At 41.5% G+C, this 23,158-nt stretch overlaps 1 protein-coding gene across 2 annotated transcripts in view; it reads right to left on the reverse strand.

Annotated features, from left to right (window-relative positions):
* The window catches only part of MICAL2 (microtubule associated monooxygenase, calponin and LIM domain containing 2), a 147,734-nt gene that overhangs the window by 87,720 nt on the left and 36,856 nt on the right, over window positions 1–23,158 (reverse strand). For both annotated transcript variants that reach the window (XM_027699727.1, XM_027699736.1), the window contains exon 4: window positions 15,103–15,460. In XM_027699727.1, the coding sequence (XP_027555528.1) occupies window positions 15,103–15,366 (264 nt within the window). In that variant the 5' untranslated portion in view covers window positions 15,367–15,460. The remainder of the gene's footprint in view (window positions 1–15,102; window positions 15,461–23,158) is intronic.

A 23,158-nucleotide genomic window follows, 5' to 3' on the forward strand; every position in this document is an offset into this window, starting at 1 on the left:
GGCAGCACAAGTTACCTCTCCAATAGCAGAATGACTTCTGTGCCAGGCACAGGTTTTTGATATGATCTGCTGGATATAATGTGCAAACACACGACTTACAAAATAGGAGGGGAGGAAAGGGAGAGAGAGAGATGTGAAGTAGGGACCTTTTGCAACCCCTCCCATCCCCTCACTACTAAATCAGCAGCCTGGGAATCCAGGCACCTGTATCCCATTCTGGAAAAACCATATGCAGTTTAACAGCTGAGAATTTGCAGAATGCCTCCACTGGTTTTCACACAGTAAACAATGGAGGGTTTGGAAGAAAGGAGGGAAAGGGCAAGAATACCAGCACTGTATTTAACAAAAAAAAAAAAAAAGAAAAAAGAAAAGAAAAACCAACAAAGCAAAAGAAAATAACACTACACAATGACCTAGCCACAAAAATTTCATCCACTTTATTTTGAGAGGCAGAATCTACTCACTGACCTTGAAATATGTAAAAAAATGTTATCTCTCAGCTCAAGGAATCTACCAGTTGGTAGTAGCAGGGGGGTGCGGGATGCAGCCAAACAGCATCTCTTTGTATAGTTAAGAATAGACAAATCCTGTTGCAGTCCAATGCATTATCCCACTGTTATCGTCCAACTCTAAATCCCTCACTCCTCTTCTGCCCAAAATATCCAATCATTAAATTAATCCTGGAAAATAAAAGGGTGTTCAATGATCATCTGCTCTCTGTATTTTCTTGGGATGAAGACAGAAGCTACAATCACTCCCAAAGTTCAAGGTTTTCTCATTTCTGCCTTTTAGTTGTTTTGGAGGTGAAAAAGAGGAGATTATTTTCAGATTCCAGCTCCACAATAGACACAGAGACACCTTTTGCTGTCCTAAGATATGCCAAGTCAGGAGCACCACTGATACTCTTCAGTGGAAATGCACACACACACAAGTGAAAAAAAATAGTGGAAACCATCTGCTCAAGTTAGTTAACTGTCTTTAGCTTATATGTAATATTTACCCAAATCACCAATTGGAAATAAAAACCTACAGGAATGGATCATGCTGCTAGAAATGAGTACCAAGGGGTGGCTTTCCCCATGTGTCTCTAAACCCCTTAACCCTAACGAGTACAGGTGTCCTCAGCAGCCGTGGGCCTCCCCACGCAGTGACAGGAGACTCTGCCTGCAGGACACAGAGGGGTAGAATGCTTTGCTTTTCCATGGCAAAACCTCCTTCTATAGCTTGCTCTGGACCTCAGGTGTGTCCATTCCCTTCATCACCAGATCTGGGTCTTCACACTGGCCCTGGCCTTTTTGAAACACCCAAAGCAGCAGGGATGCACCAAGGACTAATTTGACTGATTCCACAGGGTTACATCCTACGTGGATTTGGACAAGTGTTTGTTAGTGATAAAGCTAAATGTGATGCAACATGAGACAGGCACAAAATGTAATGAAACAACACATTTTCTGGATCAGCAGTGACTGTTCCCTGGAAAGACTCCAAAGTGAAACAGCTGCATAAGCAGCTAAGGCAGACAGCTACCAGAAGCTGCAGTAGGAAGCTTTCCCCACCACAATGCTTTTCACTCCATCCCCTTTACTAGATATGAAAATGCTTCTGGCAAAAATAGGACTGCTCAGTAGGACATTCCTGACTTACAGTTCATCTCACATTTGCAGTCTCAGATTTTATCACATAAATTCATTGGCAGCCACTGGATACAGCAGTGCAGTCAAATGCACTGAGCAACCTATTTAAAGTTGGAAGCACTATAATGGAAGAGACTGAAAGATTAAAATCTATATGCCACTAAAAATGTCAAAGGCTGAAGTTTTAATTTTTAAAAAATATGAAAAAAGAAATAAAGGTTAAGCTTACAACAGGCATGACGTGTTTTGTCAATTTAAGATGCAAATCCAGTCTTGCTACAGCCCCGGTCTACCTAAGCACTTCAACGCACAGTTGCTCTGCTAAACTCAACAACCCTGTTCAGGTACTCTCCGCTCCTGCAGATGAAGACCCCTGTACAAAGTGCTTGTCACCTACTTTTCCACAAACCAGCCCAGCCACTGACACCAACAAAGGACATGTTGCTATAAAATAACTCGGTTACCAGACACATTAGAGATACGGGAGCACAGTGACGTGCCCTGCGCTGCTCAGGATGCTTGTGCTTGCTGAGCACTGCCATACCCATACAACTGCTTTTAGTGAAAGGCAACAGAACATGACCTTGTCAAGAACAGTGAGGACAACTGTAGCTAAATAGGACAGTGATTTGGAAGGTGTCCACTTGACTGCATACATATATAGAAAAGGGACAGTGCTGACTTAAAACATGAATTCTTCTATTTGTTTTTGGAATGATGTCAAATACCAGAACATATACCCAAATTTTCTGTGGTTAACAGATATACACTACATGCAAAATCCTAAAAATAATTGAACAGATAGAAATTAATTCTTCCATCAAAGGAAGGGGAGAGACAAGGCATAGGAGCTAATTGAACTTGCCCTACAAAGATTAAGTAGCATTTAAAAGTGTATTTTTTCTCTGTTGTACCATGTTTCATGAACTCCTTATAAAGTTAGCAAGATTAAAAACATTTCATTTGACAAAAATAATATTCAGTTAGATGCATTTTCATGACAGGTCCTAACTGTCCAAAGGGCTACGTGGACACTGCTTAAGTGCTCTACAGATAGTTCCAAAATTTACCTTAAAATATTAAGACTAGCTGCATCTTGCTGAATGGACATCTTTGGAGAGTGAACACCACATAAAATCCACTGTTGGGGAAGTTTAAAGGCAGCTAGGAACACCAAGGCTCATGCACCTCTAATTGCAACTAAACGCTGCCTTGGTGCATGAAGCACATCACAACCAGTTCACTTCTGCTTTTGATCCCACCAGTACTTTACTCTCTGTACCCCCAGCTGAGCCGCTCAGAAATATGCAGTTTTGTCCTCTCACACCAGAAGTACCCAGATCAGTGATTGGCAAAAATGGAGACACAGCTTTTCCTTTTTCTTCCAAGACTGTAACATGGATTTGAGGCTACCTAACATAGGCTGACTTTGGCCAGAGCTCTTCCCCCGGCTCCGGGCCCTGCAGCTGCTGCACTCGCAGCTGGACGCAGCACAATCCAGGGATCAGAGGATCTATCTTTACTGCCCTCCTGTTTTATTGACTCAAAATGCCAGAAGTGAAACATTAGTACAATTATTGCATTCATTTGGCTCATCTTTAATGGGATTTTTTTTCTCTTTTTTGGAAGATAAGCTTCTGCATGGAAAAAAACCCACATGCCTTCATTTCTCCTGGATGTATTTGAACACACTTGTCTGTCCATCCTCTCTGTCACATGGTTATCTAATATTAGATTTGTGCATAAAAAGTTTTCCATACTTTGAAATCAAAACAATGGTATGAAAGACATTTGAAATTTATATTCTGCTATGGCATATATTAAAGAAGGGCTGTGTGCATTCAGGGTGCTGGAAGGTCAGGAGTGCCTTCAGTGATGCAGAGCTGTAGGGACTTTGAAGCTTTTCTGAAGAGCTCTCTCAAGTGGCATCGGTCATATTTAAATATGCTAACTCGATCTTAGACCTTTTATATCAATCTGCCAAAATTTTAAAAAATAAATTTTAAAAACACAGCATTTGATAGACACATCACAGGAAAGTATCCCTGGAAACTTTGTTCTCCTGCACCAGTTACAGTTATCTGAAAAAACCCGCACACCATCTGACGGGACATGTTATACTCATTTCAATAAACATATTATCCACCAGAAACCAGGCAAATGCTTTAATCCAAAAATGTCCTCAAATAAAACACAAAATAAGCCCTCTAACATCCTTCGGAATTAAGAGTATGTTTGCTGTTTTCTTACCTGTCTTTCATTGTAATCAAAACACGGGGAAGCAAAAAAAACAAGCCCACACCCAAAACCCAGAAGAGATTGGTTTCTTTTCTTTTTTTGGCCAGTTGCTTAAACAATCAAAATGAAAACAAGATAAACCTTGCAGAAAGAATGCTGCCTGACTATCCCAGCCATGAGCATGGTTGGCAGCATGTAAGGACCTTGCCTGTTTTTTGTAGGCTTACGCCTGTCATACTGAGATAGCGCTTCAAGGCTATACTTAAAAACTTAGCAAAAAAAGCCCAAAACAAAACCATGAAACCAAAGAATCCACCCAGAAACAGAGATCTGATGAACAAAGATAAAGAAATAAAGGCACCAAGAGCCTCACCTCTGAGCACAGCAGAGACTAAGCAGAGACCAAGTGTTGGGAGCCTTGCGAGTAGTGACGCTTGTGAGGTTGAGAAAGAATAGTTACTCCTCTACATGGGTTCAAGGTTCAGGGGCTGACCAGCCAGCAAGAACTTGTCTACAGACCCAGAGGAAAGGATTTCTCATGCTCTGCGGCATCCAAAGCACGAAGGCAAGTTGATCAACAACCATGGCTTTGCTACAGGAAGAAATCGGTAATATGCTTTAAAAATAACAGCCCTGTCGCTACAGCCTGGACTGTCTACAGAGATGAAATAATACACTGGACCTAGAACTTACAGCTAAAGAACAACAACCACAGCAATCTAATAAGTGAGCTAAGCTTCCACTTTGAAATTGGCTTTTTCAAGTAAGTGGTCAGTCAAGTTACTTTGAGGATATTTCACAGAATATTTTAAAATATGTTCTAAAATACATCTTTCTGTTAGATTAATTATTAACCAGCACTCAATGAAGGCTTGGCTTTTAGAAGCCAGTACTGGGTAAATGAGCCTTTACAGTACTAGACATGGGTCTGAGTCAGAATCCAGACTTTTAAATTATTATTTATTTATTTTTAAAGAGCTTAATCATTTAACCCCATAACTTCTAACTTTCCAAAGTAGAATGACTGTACAGTAGTGTATGGAACCTATAGATGAGCTCAAAATGCTACAGGAAGGCAGGAATTCTGGGCTCCTGAGTTCTCTTTTCTTCCAGCTCATCATGCAGTCTTCCAAGTCACTATATTTCGAGTGCTTACACTCAGTCGCTTACCTAGTAAAGCTAAATACAGCTCAAAAGAGTGACACCTGGACTTTTTCTGGTTTAACTGGTCACTTGCACAAACCAGTTTACCACGGATAGACAACACCTTCTTTCTACAGTTTTACTTATAATTTGATAACACTATGAATTAACAACCAGCACCTCTTGGCAACGTGGCATTCGAGTGTGTCACAAGCAAGATGGGCCTGAATTGTTTGAACAAACAGAATTAGAAAATGCGACTTTAGCATAACACTTTTGAGGAAGGTTTTTAGCAGGAAAAGTTAACAGCACTCAGAACCAACAAACCAGGCTGCTGGCAGCATGTCACACAGTGAAAGTTAGATTTTGGCTTCTCTAGTTCTCATTTCCAAAACCTTTTTGGCTGAAAATAAAGAAGGTACATAAAAACCTCTTACTAAGGGGAAGAGTCATGGAAAATAAAAGCAAATATAAAATGGTGAAAAAATATAAAAAGTAGAACGCTTCAAAAAGAGGGGCAAAGAGCTGAAGACAAAACTTGGCAGCAAATTGCACATCACGAGGTGTAATAGCCTTTTTTACACCAACATCCGACACAATAGAAGGGAGATAAACATACACAGAAGATCAGTGTTTATTTACACGTATTAATGAGTCTGTTTTCACATTCCAGCCAGGGTGAAATTCAGATGGAGACACCTGCCTCAAACACCGGCTGCGCTCGTTCTGCCACTATCAGGGCTGCATCCAGGCTGCCAGGCAGTGAACTTCCTACCCCAGATGCCTACAGCCAGGCAGGAGATGGAGAAGCTGGCCCAGCCCTCACAGCCCCACAGCTGGCCAAGGAGGGACCGGACCCAGCGGCAGTCCCACCGGTCAGGAATGGCTTTGTCCCATATGTGACTATTTCCTACCTTGCTAAAAAATAAGTAAGAGAAAAAAGGGGTGAGAGGGGGAGAACCTGAGAGAAATGCCTTTGCCTTCCACTGAGCACTCGCTGATCTGCATAACTTGTTATTACTGCTCTGGGTGTGTAGTCCTTGGCAGGAAGCTCACTGCCATCTCTTGCAATGTTTTCTAATCTAAGCTGCAATTTACCCTGGAGCAGTTGTTTTATCTGAATTGTAAATCCAGCGAGGATGGCAGAGTACAGGCAGGACCGGGACATTTTGCTGTTGCACAGGTCCTTTCAGAGCTCTTTCAAAAGGGCAGTAGAAGGAAGCAACACAAGGCCAATTCACAGTGTGGCAGAACCACATGGTTCCTTCTCAAGTCAGTATCTTAGTCAGATCCAGAGAGTGATGTAAGACGAGTCAGGCAGTATCTCTTGGTTGGTTTGTTAAGCAGAAACAGCCTGCCCTTGGAAAACACAAGCTGTTCTTCAGGGCTGAAACAGGAGCAGCAAATGTCCAGGGCAAAACACAAAGTTCGAAAAACTAATCAGAATTTGATCTAGCAGCATCAGCCAGACTATTAGAGAGAGAAGGTGAAATGCTCAGCAGTTCTGGATGCGCTCCACAAAACTCCATGGTGTTCCCCTTGGGGCCTTCCCTAACATAGGTTAGGTGAAGGTATCTAAGCCTCTCCTGCAGGTCACGTTCTCTAAAGCTCTGACCATTCCTGCTGCTCTGTTCTGGACTTGCTCTAGTTTATTTACTACTTGCCTGCTTAAAACTAAGCAAAATATTTTAGCTGGGATTTTTCCTGCACCAACTTGGTGGAAAGGAAACATCCCAGTCCCCGATACACTGCAGGCCTCCTCAGACAGGCTCCCAGGATCAGCTCTACACCCTATGGACTCAGGCTGGGTGTGTGGTTCATTACAAGCACCAGATCATTTTCTGCAACATATTCCAAATTTTCTCTGGGTATTACACTCCTTCGTTGGAAGGTTCATAATCTTCTAGCAGCTTTCAGAAATTTTACCCTGTTGATCTCAGACCATTTCTTCAAGATTTCTAGACATTCTAATCCTGTGTTTCAAAGCACTTGCAGCTTAGTCCTGCTTGGTCACATTTGCTCCTCCAGAACAAAACCAAGGCCCATTTGGGTACCTGCCAGCCTGTCACGATTTTGGAAGATTTGAAGCAAGAAGTGACCAGCTGCCGGCTCTCCTTGACAAGGCTTTTCACCACAGAAGTACTTTGGTTTCCCCCCATCAGGTTTGTTTCAAAATACAGCTTTAAGCTCAGCCAACCATTCCCAATTTGAAAAAAGGCTGAAGAACTAGAAAATTGTAATAATGTCACATTAAGGTATAAACTCGGATCATTTTTCAATAAGCACTTTTCAACAGATATGCAGGTTAAGGCATAAATATCCCAGGGATCTGAAATGGCAAATAGTTTGCAGAAACTTGGCTGTTTGCAGACACAAACTTTGTAAGTGTAGATAGGTTAGGGAATGTGGGAATTTTGAGAACTATCTGACATAAAATAATCCACCTTTAGACACTGTAGCAGAGAAAGTAAAGCAGCAGAGAAAGTAAAGCAAACACAATTTTAAGGGCATTAAAAGGGAATTTCTACATTTTCTTTGTAACAGCTCCTAGTTAAACTTCTTTTTTCACCATAAACTCCATCACTGTGAAGGCTTTTTAGAGAGAAAATGCAAATAAAAGTTCTGTTGTTTGCTTAATAAAATAAGCTACTACCAAAATATTTTGTATTTTCTCTTCTTACGCAGCACCTCTTAAAACTGGTATTTTACAGCCTACCAAAAGTATATTAAAAGCTGTCTGCACTGAGGTCTAAACAGAAGATAACGTAGAATTAGATTTGTCAGCAGAAAAAGGAAAGAAAGCAACCACATCCCCAAAACCTCCGTTCTCAGGGCAGACATGGGAACCTCGGGAAGGACCTGAGCTCTAGGAGACAGGAAATTGCCTTATTGTCTGAAATCTGGGGTCCAGCAGCCAAGTGTTTAATCGCGTCTTGGTAGCAAAAGTCATGTATTTCCTCACTTATCAGTACACAAACATTTACCAGAGCAAAGCTGGAAACGTAGCTAACAACAAACCCCCAACAACCACACCTGGCACCCTCGGGGTCTCTCTGAAGGTCTCTCTCTGACCCCATCAGATCATTAGCAGAGCTTTGGGCCAGGGGCCAGGCAGGAGCACCTCTTGCCCCCCGCCCCAGCCTGCCTGGTGGACAGACACACAGCCCCATGGACGGACACACGGCCCAGCTGCTCCACAAGGCCAAGCCCCCAAGCCCTGCAAAGCCACAGTCAAGGGGACACACCCTGTTGTAACCTTTTGTTTCATTCAGACCTAATTAAGCCACTCGTGGTGACAATAGTGGTGTTCTGTGTGAAAGTAACAGGGTGTCACTCCCTGTGGGAATCTTTATAAAATATCTAGGAAATCAGGTCAGGGTGGGACAGTTCCCTTCTCTCGATTACTTGCAAAGCCATTAAGTGAAGAACAGAGAAACAGCACAGTGCTGTTGGAGTAAGATGTAAAGCTACTGTTACCTTGCAAGCCAAAAAAAAAAAAATTAAATTCCCAAATGCCTAAAAAGTCTTATCTAGGCTGTCTGATTACACTCCTTTGGCCAGGCTTCATTGCTTTTCACGACTGATAAAGCTGAAAAAGCCATATGTTTGTGGAAATGTCTCCAGGATAATAAAAATAAAGTGATTTCATTACCGAATCACATGCCAAACATTTGCTTTTGATGATGTAATTTGGCCCAATCTCCGTTTAAAACACATCTCAAAGAGTCAAGTACTTTGTTTTGTTTTCAAAGAACTGTCTGCTGTGTGTCCTGTCATCACCCGAGCTTCTCCCCATCCCCTCTCTAAAAATCCTTAGAGAAATTAATGCATAGACAGTGTTCAACAACTGTGGTTTCACTGCATGTTTATAGGTGATTCACTGCTTCTCATCTCAAATAAATTTTGCTTACCACTCATTCTCATTAGTCCCATATTTTCTACTGCTTTGAAACAGAAGTTGCTTATTAAAACTCTTAAAAAAAACATTTACAATGCAAATCCAGTGCAAGGCTTTAGGTGCCCTGTCCTAAAAGGCAAAAGCAAAGAAGCACAGATATCAAAATAAATAGCTTGTTTTTCAAGTATACCAAACACACCTAGGTGTCACTTCAAAAGTCACTAGAATATGTGGCCCTTAATATTCCCAAAAATCTCAATAGCTTCTGGATTCTACTATCCAAGTACTGTGTGTTTGGATTAAAAAAAAACAAACAAACAACACACACACACAAAAGTAGCTGGATGTCTCTCTCTGAAAAGCCACAACCATTCATTCCCTAAGCTTCCTAAATTCAGTAGTCAACTTCTAGTTTCAAGTTCTATGACCTTCACAGGAATGCCTTTTTATTACAATAAGCAAGTTAGCAACACTATCTAATACATCTATGATAAGTATGGTGTGTTCATTATAAACCCTGATTATCAGGTTTGGAAATCTCCCCATTTCAATCATTATTTTGAAGAAACCAGTGAAAGGGATGTGCCTCTGGATGTTTGCTCTTTATAGAATAAAGAGGTTAAAGTTTTCATTATAATATGGATATTTTTGAGTTGGAGCACAACTGGCACTCCCTTCTTTCATCTTACAATTCAATTACTCTCTTAAAAACCAAATGTTTGTCTCAAGGGATGCAATCAGTCAGGTCACTTGAACACACAACCTCACTGACTTCTGTACCAGTATGCACAGCACTGGAGAAACCCGGCTGAAAATCCCACAGTTGTCTCTGAAGGATCAACAAGTGCCAGCACTTTGGGAAGAAATGTAGCCACCAAACCTGCAAGTTTATACGTGCTGGATGATTTGCTTAATTAAGAGACAAGTATTTGGTTAGCACTACAGAGCAAGGTGGGGAGAGGAAAAAAAAAAAACAAACCTGCCTCACTTATCATGAGGGGCAAGACTGCAGAAGAGGTTGTTTGCAAACAACTGAGGACTGGTAGGAAGCCAATTTCTACCTAACAACAAGGATATGGACCTGGTATCCACTCCTCATCACCCTACTGCTACAGAATGTGGCAGCACACAGCACAGCCCAGGAGCACCTTTCCTTTTCTCAGCTCTGGGGGAAGGAGAGCACCAGGCAAAGTAGGTTTTGTAAACTCCCAAGTAATACATTTGGCAGCCTTTGGAAATGAAGACAATACGAAAAGGGGCAGAAGGGGTTTGGCAAAGACCATCATCCTTTTATCATTCACAGTTACACCAGTGTGGTTAGCACAGGGAGACGAGGCTCAGAACTAGTGCAGTCAGTCACAAAACCTCCAGCCCCATCTCTGACCCAGGGCTCCTCTTCTGCTGACTCAACACCCTGGCCCCCAACTCCCCTGAAACCACACACTCTCTGTAATGCTGCTTTGGCTAAACCATTAACCCACCCAAGGAGCCCTGGAGCCCTCTCTGCAGCAGGGACACCAATGTCACTAAGTCCAGGTAAGACTGGCAGCACATGACACTACCAAAAAGAGCCACTGTTTTCACATAAGTCCTGGAAACATGGTTAAATTAGAGTCATTCTCTTGCAATAGGTTTCCCAACAGGAGTTTTTGGAAGGAAATCTAATCTATTATAAAACAAGATTTGAAAGGCCAAGTTCAGTCAAGAATAAAACTAGAGAGGCACTGGGGGACAGGGCTTAGTGGTGAACATGGTCGTGCTGGGTTAACAGTTGGACTCAATGATCTTGGAGGTCTTTTCCAACATCAGTGATTCCATGGCAGAGTTCAAGATAATTTGGTTTTTAAGAATTTATATCATTCTATATACACATCTACATACAAATGCACATAGGTATATGCACATATTTCTGTACACAATTTTATTTCCTTGCTTTATACTGAAACTGTTCAGTTCAACCTCGAAACTGCAGCTCAGACTGTACAAGTCCTCTGCCCAGGAACTGTGCCCAAGGTCTACAATACAGATAATGCTAAGAAGACCAAAGCTGTGCACAGGAATTTGTGTCGCCCCCCTCCCGCCAACACCATCATCTGAAATTGGTACTTTCAGAGAGAGATGCCAGAGTCTACTAAAGCAGCTGATAATTACACAGTAGCACTTAAAGTTTCCTTAGTTCTCAAGTGTAGGCCTGTGTTTTCAAAAAAACAGCATTCAGGTTTGAGGGGGAAGACAACACCATATTTGCATGCTTTAGAGAGAATCAACACCTTCCTTGAGAGTAAGTCTGGGATGTTTTCATGTGCAGCAATCTCTGCTCTCCTTAAGCATGGGAGAGCCAGAATTTCAGGTGCACAGCATGAGCCAGGTCCTACCCTCTGATCCATATACATACCTACCTCAAACATCAGTGGGAGCCTCATTTATATGTACATGCACATATTCATATCATTTACACAGGTAAACTGACAGTAAATCAACTGCAAGTAATGAATGTGCTCCATACAGAAAGTTAACACTCACATATGTCTTAAAAAGGCTAATGAATATACTAACACTAGCTGGATGAATTCTTGTTCATCACTGCATTATGTTTTGCATAGAGACATTCAAACTACCAGCATGGGGAACAACATACATTAAACCTTTAATGTTCTTCCGATTGTCCAGCTACCTTTCATTCCCTGAAGAAAGAATCACTTCAGATTCCAAGCACACTACTCTGCATTAATTAGTAAAAGATGAAAACCAGAGAGAAACTTAGTCATCATAAAAAATTTGTGCTCTTTTTCTAGACGTATTTGCAAAAACCAGTGTGATATCTACAGTTTTGCCTACTTAGGACAGACTTCTGTTCCTCTCTAATGCCAGTGAACTGCGAAAATGCCAGCTCCAGAAATAGCAATTCTGAACAGGAATCATCCCAATTTACAAGTCTGAGATTGAAGGAAGTTTATGTTTTGTACAGAATTAGCATTCCTACAGGTGACCTCCAACACTTTCAGAAAAAGTTCATTTCTGCCCCAATTTTGTGCACATCTTTCTACAGCTCTCTGGTTTTATTCTGGGGATGCCTTTTCATTTGTTTGTCTGTTCTATAAAGAATTCAAGGGAAAATAATGCCCCCAGTAAGACAATTCTGAAATAGCAGTGGGTTTGAACTTCTTGAAAATTGCTCAACTGGTTTTATTCATCCAGCTTAAAATTGTATCATTGTAGAAACTTTGAAAGCCATATTTGGCAATGTTCTTCAAGGGCAGGGAAGACACAGGATTATTGTTATTTAGTTGGAGTGGAACATTCTGTATGTATAAAACTTGTGTATATTGTAATGAGTAACTTAAGTGTGGCTGAAGAGTTTATAAGCACAAAAATCAACAAGTACAGCATTCAGCCCTTAAATACCATGTAAAAAAACCAAACAGTTTTTGGGTGAGGCAGCAGATTTTCATTGCATTTAGAAGAAAAAAAAAAAACAAACCAAACAAAAAAATCCCTCCCATAAGTAATTTAGAACCCAATTGCCTTGTATCTCCTTTATCTCCTCCAAAGATTGGGAAGATTGTAAAGCCATATCTAAGAACCATGAGCTGCAGACTCAGCTACAGAGTTCAAGGCGATAACCTCATATAAAGCCTTCAAGTCATGTATTTTTTTTAAATGATGCCTACTAGCAACCTAGGCACTGTTTACAGAGCTGCAATTGGAAAAATCCACTTAGCTCATTGCTCATTTTGTGATCCTGCTTTAACAAGTAAGATTTTTACTCCGGGCTGATCTACTTCAACCACTCCCCAGGCAACCCTGCAGAGGTGAGTGCTGGGCACTGCTGCCAGGATTTAGCTGCCAACTCCTGTTTGCTGCTTCACTGCTAAAAATGGTACCTGGCATAGCATGCAAGTAAGACAGAAACTTAACATCACCAGCTGCACCAAAGGGGAACATGGTATGTCTGTTGGAGCCTAATCTCCCCGCACTGGCATCTTGGTTGGGCTGCCAGCATTTCTGAGAATTCCTTATCTGTAATGGGGCTGTCAGAGCCCACCACTGCCATGACCTGGGAGCCTGCACTCCTCTCCCCAACATGCCTCCTCTCATTCAGGGAGCAGAGACAGGCTCTCAGAGCAGACTGTGATTCACGTGTGAGGAATGTTTGGTAGATATCCCCACCGAGCCCACAGACTGCGGTTACTGCCTTCATTCCCAGCAATCTGAAGATTCATGTTTCTCTCGTTAAATCAGCAATGACACAGTGAAGTGCAGGTCTGGGCATGATCCAGGTTCATGATGAACATCTACAAGCATTTCACAGAATATCTATACCCACACTATTCACATACAGACATTCTATATTCATTTGCAAGTTGATCATATTTGCATCGTAGATATGTCTGTTAATTTCCGCAAATACTTACACCATGCCACTAAAAATAAATCTTTAATCTCAAAGAGCAGTAATACCAAACTTTCAACACTGTGGAAGGTGTTGATTGGCCTCCTTCTTGGCAACCTTGTAAAGCATTACACAGGCCATATATTTTGTGTACCAAGTGATTTCCATGAGTCTTCTCACCATATATATAAAATTAATCACTTTGCTTAAGAAGTTTGCAGAACTAGGCCTCGGCTTTGTAATGTCACACTTGAGAGAAGACTTAATACTTACATTTCACATGGGTCTTAAAACCCGCTTTTTTGTGCTGCAAATACTTCCTCAAACTGACCATGGAAATTTGGACCTGGGGCTGTATCTGCATGGCTAAGGTGCATGTGGAATATTTCCTATAATTTGTTCATCATCAGATGCTCTCTCATTCCTTCCCTTTCCTGTCTGTTTTCATCACAAAGATCCATGACATATGTTCAAGGACTTTTCCAAAGAACAAAAGGGAGGAAGGAAGCACAGGTCAAAAAGGTAAATGAAGGGGGAAAAAGGAAAGGACAAATACAGTGGCTGTCTGGAACAGAATGCAAATAGCTGAAATGACACTCTTCTAAATAAAAGTTAAGGACCTTTATTACCTTAGAAAACAAAAATCTTTGGGAGCTTATGAAAAATGAATAAAAGTAAGACTCCATAAGTACTGAAGGTAACGTGGTGTCCTTCTCCCTGGTCCTTTTGAGAAGTTTGAATGCAATGATGCAAATAAGAAGACTTTCAACACTGTCTATCCATGAAATAACCCTTCAGTGTTAGTTTAAATTAAAAGTCCTCCACAGTTTGGTGTTTAGGTACCCCTCTGTGTGCCCTTCCCCTCTGTTTTACCTCTATACAGTCAAGTAGCTTCTGAAAAGTTACCCTTCTTGGGGCAACTTTTAGCCATCACTTGGCAGTAAATAAGTGAATTGCTCTTGAGACAAAGCTAGTAGAAGTATTGTATGATAGCTAGATGAAACAACTGGCATGAACTTAAGTATTTGGTACAGTTTTGTCAGCAAGATTCATACCAGTGTTCAGTGGCTGTCTCTATCAAAATATGTATTGCATTCTCTCTGAAGAGAAGATCATTTCCTGTCCTTTCCACAACCAAGCAGACTGTCCCTTTCAGTAGTTACCACATAGCAATTATCCACATTCTGCTTAAGAAAAAGCACTTACAGGAAAGTATTTCAATCCATAAATAGTGCAGGATTTTCTTTTGCTGTTGTTTGTCTACTAGAGCCAACGCTGGGGGACAAAGAGAGATCCCCAGACCTCTGAGCAGCACTTCCAGAGACCAGTTTAGGAACTGCTGCTGAAACACATTTGGTCTCTTTACAGCATGCACTGAGCAGCAAACTGAGGAGCCTGCTGAATGTGCTATGGTTTGTACCTTGCAAAACCCTGTTTAATAAAGCAAGTAGTTCTCGTGAGCCTGGAATGAGTGCAGCCTACTTCCCTCATTAGTATGCATCTTACACCTGACTGATGCTTGATGTCTAAAAAGGGTAGAAAACTCTTCTGCCATGACTGAGACAGATTGTAAAGCAGGCTGCTTTAAGCCTCACACTTTACATATCATGTATTTCCACAAAACTTGAAGAAAAATACCTTAAAATTTGTCCAAATCAGTTGACAACAGTTTTAATATATGAAAGGGAGGGTTACATGAATGGAAACACTGCATGTGATGGTAGAAACCGTGCCTCTACAGAAAAACAAGTTTGAAAGTTTCGAAGCTTTGAAATCCAAAACTGAACTCCACTTACCTTAGTGTTCATACAAGATCTTCCACGCTTATACTCTTTGTGACTTGCTCTTTTATCAAGCTTGTTCCACAAAGCTTTGGCCTTCCATGTGGTCACTCTTGATTTTAGTTTGGTGTAAAAGTTTCTATTGTCCAAAGGATCTAATTCGAGTTGGCGAGTGAGAATATTGAAGGCCTGAATGGTGCCTTTGCATGTTGTTGCTTGTACAAAGTTCTCAAATATCTGGCCAGCTTGACTGTATTTTTCATCATCGGTTTCCCCCATGTTCCGAGAGAAGAGTTTGAAAAAGATTAAGCTGGAGTTCTTGTGCTGGGGTACAGGGGATCAACAACACCGAGTACTTCCAAGCATGTTATTCCTAGAAAAGACAAACACAGGTCACATTAAAGCATTTTCTGCATAAGAAAACTAAACCCACATCCAGTATGAACATAAAAACAACATACGGTGACAACCAGGTACAAACAGGCACACAAGTGTCACAAACAAGCTTAACATACCTGTGCTGTCACAACATGTACTCACTAAGACTGTTATAAAAACCCTGCAAACTCAAGCCTGCTGCTTCAAGAAGAACCAGCTTCACTGACAGCCTGAGGATTTCTTTAATTTTTTGCTCAGTCCTAGGTAACTGATGAAGAAAACCCAAATGTCCAGATGCTTTTCCCAAGCAGCATTTAAGTCACAGCAAGTTATCACATCTCTGGTAACGTTTTAATCTTAAAAATTCATGGAAACCTGCAGCCAAAAGTCAACATTATTGAAGGGATATTTTTTTTATCCTGTTGCACAAGCTAAGGCCAAGAGTGCAGCTTAGCCAGAGCAATTCAAAATTGGCACAACCACTTGCCACAGGCAAACGCACCAAACAGGCTAAGCAGAAACATATCACAAGTTACACCAGAACTGAAGAAACAGAAAACAAGTACCCGCAGAGAGCCCCCCTTTTCCCAACTCTCTTGCCAAAGTGAGAAAGGGTTTGGTGCTCTAGTGCATAGAAAGGAATTTTATCTCCACGTCTCCACATGTTAAATGCTGAAGTTATGTGCTTGGAGTCTTACCTTGTCATGTGCTGGTGATATAAAGTAATGATGTTTGGCCCGCTAAGCCCCACTGCCTTTTCCTAGTAACATGATCACTGTCAAACTGTGCCTGATATTCCAGATAAATACCCTTACATTCTGCAAGAGCAATGCTATTCTAAATTAACATAAGTTTCAAAGAGCTGAAATACTTTCATTGTGGCACTCCCTTATCCTTCTTTAACCTTCTTCTCAATCTCTAATGGGGAGCACCTTAGAGTCAGCCAAGGTCCACAGAAAACATCCAAGGGGCTTTTACATTTTCCAAGAAAATTGTTACAGGTTATGTATAAACTTGTCCTCAGAAGAGGGTTTACCTGGACTCAAGTCCAGAAATTTAAGTCATGTATTCTTTTTCTCGCTATTAAAGAATTATCTACCAATCCAAGAAACCAAAAACTAAATCAATGCTTGCCCAACTTCCCACATAATTAGTTATTGTACTTGGAACATCATCTGTTGGCTGATGGTTTTAGAATAAATTGTTAGAAAGGCCTCTGAAGTTATGCTTTTTAATTTAACACTGTTCACAAACTATTCATTCTCTGCTTGCATTTCCTTCAAAGAAGAAAAGAGGAAACATAACCGGTGTATTTAAGAAGAGACCTACCATGTCTATCTTACCATCCTCTAATACAGAAAAATATTATGCAACTTATTAAAGAGATCCCATGGGGAGATATGAGGAAGTATCTGGAATACTCACATTCCCTGGCTGTGCTCAAAATAAATAACCTTTGTGTGCACATCATCAGTCTGTTGTTGGTTTGTGGGTAAAATAAATTGGCAATGTTGAGAGTTTGTACATTTTCTTAGACCAAATGTCATGCTTAAATATTTGGTGCCAAGAATAAGTCAGAAAATTTTTGTTTTCCCCTCTGAATACTTCATTTATAGTATGCTCCATGCCCTTTTCTGAAGAGCCTTGTGGCTTTGTGAGGTAAAAGCACAAACATTTTATGTGCCCCAACTTTCAGAAGGTCTAATTTTTCAAGAAACTGAGTGCCATGAACTCCCATTGACTCAAATGGAGTTCAGGACATCCTGCACCTTTCCAGGTTCAAGTCCTCAGTGATTAATGAGAAAACCCCTCCAACAACTCCATGTCAGCAGGAGGGAGCACAGCCACCTCAGCCCCCCCAGTGTGGGTGTGAGGGAGGCCCAGCACTACCCTCACCAGTCCTGGCTCTGGGCATGCAGAGCTGCAGGACCGGATTAGGTCAATCCAACAAGGGCCAGTAGATCCAAAAGTTCCACAGGGAAAGGGAAAGGTGGGGAACAACCGTGGAAGATAATCATAGAATCAGCTGGGTTGGAAGGGATCTCCGAGATCATCAAGTCCAACCCTTGATCCACTACCGCTGTGGCTGCTAGACCATGGCACTAAGTGCCACATCCAGTCTCACCTTAAAAACCTCCAGGGACGGAGAATCCACTACTTCTCTGGGCAGCCCATTCCAATGCCTGATTATCCTCTCTGTAAAGAAATTCTAATATCTAACCTAAACCTCCCCGGCACAGCTTAAGACCATGCCCTCTTGTCTTGCTGATAGTTGCCTGGGAAAAGAGACCAACCCCCACCTGGCTATAACCTCCTTTCAGGGAGTTGTAGAGAGTGATGAGGTCTCCCCTGAGCCTCCTCTTCTCCAGCCTCTCCTCATAGGACTTGTGCTCGAGTCCCTTCACCAGCCTCGTTGCTCTTCTCTGGACCTGCTCCAGGACCTCAATATCCTTCCTGAACTGAGGGGCCCAGAACTGGACACAGCACTCCAGGTGTGGCCTCACCAGCACTGAGTACAGGGGAAGAATCACTTTCCTGGACCTGTTGGCCACACTGTTCCTGACCCAGGCCAGGATGCCATTGGCCTTCTTGGCCACCTGGGCACACTGCTGGCTCATGTTCAGCTTCCTGTCAATCTGAACTCCCAGGTCCCTCTCTGCCTGGCTGCTCTCCAGCCACTCTGTCCCCAGCCTGTAGCACTGCATGGGGTTGTTGGGGCCAAAGGGCAGGACCCGGCACTTGGCCTTGTTGAACCTCACCCCGTTGGAATCAGCCCAACTTTCCAACCTATCCAGGTCCCTTTGCAGAGCCCTCCTGCCTTCCAGCTGATCGACACGCCCACCCCCCCAGCTTAGTGTAAGATGCTACAATGATGCTTAAACAGCTTGGTAAACACGTGCCTCAGGATTTGAGACCCGTTAAAAAAAAAAAAGAATTAAAATCAAGGCTAAGTACTTCTACACCTGCCTGAGGTAATTTTGTAACAGAAAAATCAAAGTATTTTCCTATTCCCCCAAAATAATTATGAGTAGATTTGTTGGGAGTGGGGAAGTGTCAGTGAAATGTTCCACTTTGGACATGTCAGCTAAGGGAGTGGCATTATTAGATTAGATTTCCTTCACTGCTGTAAACTCACATTGGTACTCTCAGTGCTACCAAAGGCTTTGACCAACAACGGTACTTCCTCTCCACTGTTTTATTAGCTCATCAGAAGACTGTTGTTACATGTTCATAACACACGACATATCTTTAAAAGTTAACTCTTGGCATAATTGCTAAGTGAGTCTGATCACAAGCTCTTTAATTCAGTATCTTTTCTGCTCACAGAGAGTAGAGTTTTATAGCTTCAGCTGTTTCCGTCCAGCCAGGAAGTGGGGGCAGAATAAAGCTAAGAGAGGAGAACCATATCTGAACCAACCACAGAAGAAAAACAGCATGTGCCAGTGCTGATAACAGCAAGGACAAGGCAGGAGATCAGCAGGACCCACTGCAGGCAATGGGAAGAGGACAAAAACATTTTTAGCAAGGAGTGGAAGTAGATGCTGCACACGCGCACACACACACACACACACACACAAACACAAGCAGCAGGCCTGGGGTTCCTCTGCCTTTCCACTGGGGAGGACAGCCAGGACACCTTCTCCAGCCTTACAACATCCCTCTTCCAACACCGCAAAGCCAAGACTGGGGCTACATTTTCTGGGCACAAAATCTTCTCCCCAGGAACTTCCAAAACGCTCCCATCTTGTCCATACTGAAAAGCTGTGGAGTGGCATCTCAGTTGAGACATTTGCTCACTAGTGAAACATTTCTCCTCACTGTGTCAGAGGTCATATTCTCCAAAAAAGTTTCATTTTGTGGTCAAAAAGCCAGGATGAGACAGGAGACTCTGGTTACTAGGGTTTCTGGATTGCAGGAAACACCATTTATTTTGGTTTTTTTTTTCTTTTTTTGGCATGAACACTGTGTTGACAGATGACAGAGAAGAAGATGGTGCTCTAAGTATATGCAGCTGATGGAAAAGAATGCATTTTTGTCTGAGGAATCGCTGATATTTCACTGCAGTATTGTACATAATTCACTAGAAACAATGCAATAAGGACAAGAAGTTGAACAGGGTCATGCTTAACTGTAATTAAAGTTTCCTGTTCTGTAACTGTCTCAAAGACTCAAGAGGCAATGCATAAACTGCTTACCTGTAATAGAAAAAAATAACAAGGTTTGGCCAAGTGCTTGAGTTATTATCATTTATCCTTTTTCTTCCTTCATCCTATTCACTCTAGGGATGAAATACAGATCCAAAAGTCTCATCAAGGTGAGTACTGATGCTGAAAAGCATAGTTTGCAGTTTCAAAGTGACTATTAAACTTCCTCTGGAAGCACAATCCAAAAATATAATGAAGCTTATTTGCAACTTTACTGAAGCACTACAGAGCCCAATAAAAATTTGGGCCAGGGAAAGGAAAAGAATGAGAGAACAGGAAATAGTCTGGACAAACAGTTCTTTTAAGTCAGAACTGAAGCATCCGTGGGTTAGATTTACAGCTAACAAGAATTGCCATTTTAGGTCCCACAGAGGAGGTATTAAGCACATAAAAGAATCTGGCTTTCCACGTAGCTTCCCTGGGTGATACAGGAATCTCTGGAGGGCTCGAGGGCACAAAGTGCAAACTCTGGGAAGAAGAAGGATTCCATTTGGATGGCCCCTTCTACTGTCAGGAGTTACCCCTACCTCCTCCTTTCTGCCTCCAGCTGGGGCAAACAGGAATGTCACATAAGGAAAGCTGAGAAGTGCTGTTCGTGTCTGGTGGCTGCCCAAGAAGAAAGCAAAGATCTTATTACAACTAAAAGGAAAGCGGTGCAAAAGGGACAGAGAGGAAGTAGAAATTAAAGCAATGCTGCGTGTACAGATGTAGACACAGGAAAGCAAAATGCCTCCAAGTCTTGGCTGACATCTCCTGTCAGTGAAACAAGCTCTGTTACTGCAGATGATTTTGAGAACACTGAAAAAGCAGCTCCACTGTCAGGGCAATTCCACTAAGTATCTCCAGTTAAATGGATGTATGGAGCTGGTTCATGTCTGCACATGAAGTCTTTCAGCAGCAAGCTGAGCAAGCAATAAAGTTGACATATATGACTCATTAAATGAAAATAAATTTTTGACAGCACTACCATGCGAGTTACTTGTCAGCAGGGTCTTGAGGTAGAACACACAAAAATTAAAAACCTTTTTTGGCTTAGTTGTCCCACTGGAGAGAGAACAATGCTAATTTAATTCAAACTTGCAGCACTTAAGTCCTTCCTTAGTCCCTTAATGCCCTACTTCTAATATTTGAGAACATGTCCCTCAGAGAGATTGGAAAAGAATTAAATTCCTCACATTTCAATACCACTAATCCTGATCCCATTTTTCAATACAGCCCTAATTCTTCCATGTTTACCGAGAATAAATTCTTCTATTAAGACGGCTCTTTGGCATGCAGGACACAATACATTTATTGTTTGCTTAAGGCGAGAAACATCAACAGAAATAAAAGACTGGATTCTGCAACATCTGTAGTTATCATCTGCTTAGGCCCTTCCTCATCATCAGCTAAAACTACAGGATTGCTGTTGTCTCTTCCCTGACATCTCAATACCATTATAAAAAGTAAAGTTTGCAAGTGAAACTGGCCATGTTGTAGCCCTTCTAGGTTTTGCAGCTTCGTTTTTACTCTCATTATGCACTCTGTTTTATGGTGACCATTTTAAACATAAATATTTCTATCTGGAGGAAACACAGCTTTTTGGTGGTTTGGTTTCTTTGCATGTTGTCCTAAAACTGACATAGAAGGGGAAAAAAAAAAAATAAACGTGATTCTGGTAACAACTGAAGCTCTCATTTGCTTTGCTTATAAAACTAGTTAAGACCTCAGAAGTCCATTGGTCTGAAATACTTGGTTTTTTATCAGTGACAAATGGAAAACACATTTCTTAAGATGCACAGTCCTAACAGAAACATCAATGAAGAGAAATTGGCTCTGAACAAAGCCTCGCAAACCATCTCTGTAAACAGCCAGATTACTTTTCTGCATTTTTATAAAAAGCTGACTTCCACGGAACTCCTAACTTTTCAGGCCAAGTATGGAATTCAAAACAGTTCCTACTGAGACACTCTGTGCCTATGAACTTACAAGGTTACTGTACACGCTATCAGCCTGTTTTGCAGGAGTTATATGAGACATTTCAAACATAAGCCTTCCAACAAGTGCTGCTGTGCCAATTTAACCTGCTACATCTGGAAGCACCCACAAGAAAATATAGCTGGAAACATGCACAAGTACACCAATGCTTTGCAGTGGATGTTTTAGATATGTTCACAGGAAGCACAAAATAAAATGACCTATCTCTAGGATTTTATCTGCCACACAGACTAGGTCACATTCCACACATTTTAAAGCTGAAAACTTTAAAAATAGTCCGGTTTGTTTCTTGATGTTACTGCTCTGAGCCTTACAGTTTTACTGGGGGAATACACCAGGACACTGACAAGTAAAAGGAGTGCAACCACATAAGCCAGCAGCTTGCATGTGTCTCCATTCAAGGAATCATAAAGCATTGGCCTGAGTAAGGCGTGGGATGCTGCCCAAGGGTCCGCACATGCAATCCCAGGGATGGAGGCTCAGGCATCTGCCCCAGCTGCTGGTGGGCCCAAGGCACATGACCCTCTTGCAGCCCAGGTTCCCAGGCTTCAGATCACACCAAACAGAAAACTGGCAGCCACAGGGTTCACACCACTCTGCTGCCTGCACCAGAAATCCTGTCCTGTGAGAATCACTAAAACCGTGGATGCTCATTTTGCCAGACACCAGCACAAGTGTTTCAAATGAATGACAATACATAGTTTTCCAGACATCTGTATGCATATACTCAAACTAGTCATCAAAAATACTGATCAAAAATACTGTCATTTCTGAAGAACGAGTTGTAAAATTACAAAGTTTTTGTTTCCTTTAAAGTAGTGGTGTTGTACCTACTCCACTGGAAAGTGTAACTCTAGACTTTCAAGTCCAATGGTTTTAAGGAGAAATGTCTCCTATTTCTTTTATTATTCTGTGCAAATTACAGTGAGTATTTAAAAATTATTACTTCTAACAGGGGTGCTAAAAGCTCTATTACAAGGTCCCAAGTTTCCACATAGTCAACATCTTCAAAGGTAAGTGTAGATGATTACACACAGTCATTAGGGGTTAAATGTTACACATGAACAAGATATTAAGACCTGACTCTTGTTTAGACTGGTTACAAGAAAGAACATTTTTTAGCTCTGCTGTAGTAGATCAGAAACACAATATAAGCAACAGTAGAAGGTTTATGCTGATGTTTCCCTAAGTTAGGATCACAAGAGCAAAGGAAAAAAGTATACCATAAGGATAACATCAGTCAGTAAGAAAGCTTAAGAAAAGGCATCTGTTCTTGAAGTTACAAAGATGTTATGAATGTAGTCTCAGTGAGAACAATTAAAAGGACAATCTTTAAGCTCTTTGAAACTCCTGCCTTTCTTTTCCTATAGTAACATTCATAATTTCAAGCTCACACACTGGAACAGCAGGGATATAAAAATTAATCAAAGAATAGGCAGTGTTGGTTGTTTTTTGATCAGCACAAGACTTTCTATTTTCAATAGGATGTTAGAACATTGAGCCAGACTAAT

The sequence above is a fragment of the Neopelma chrysocephalum genome, unplaced genomic scaffold, assembly GCF_003984885.1.
Source record: "Neopelma chrysocephalum unplaced genomic scaffold, ASM398488v2 Primary Assembly neopelma1_24, whole genome shotgun sequence".
NCBI classification, from domain to species: domain Eukaryota; kingdom Metazoa; phylum Chordata; class Aves; order Passeriformes; family Pipridae; genus Neopelma; species Neopelma chrysocephalum.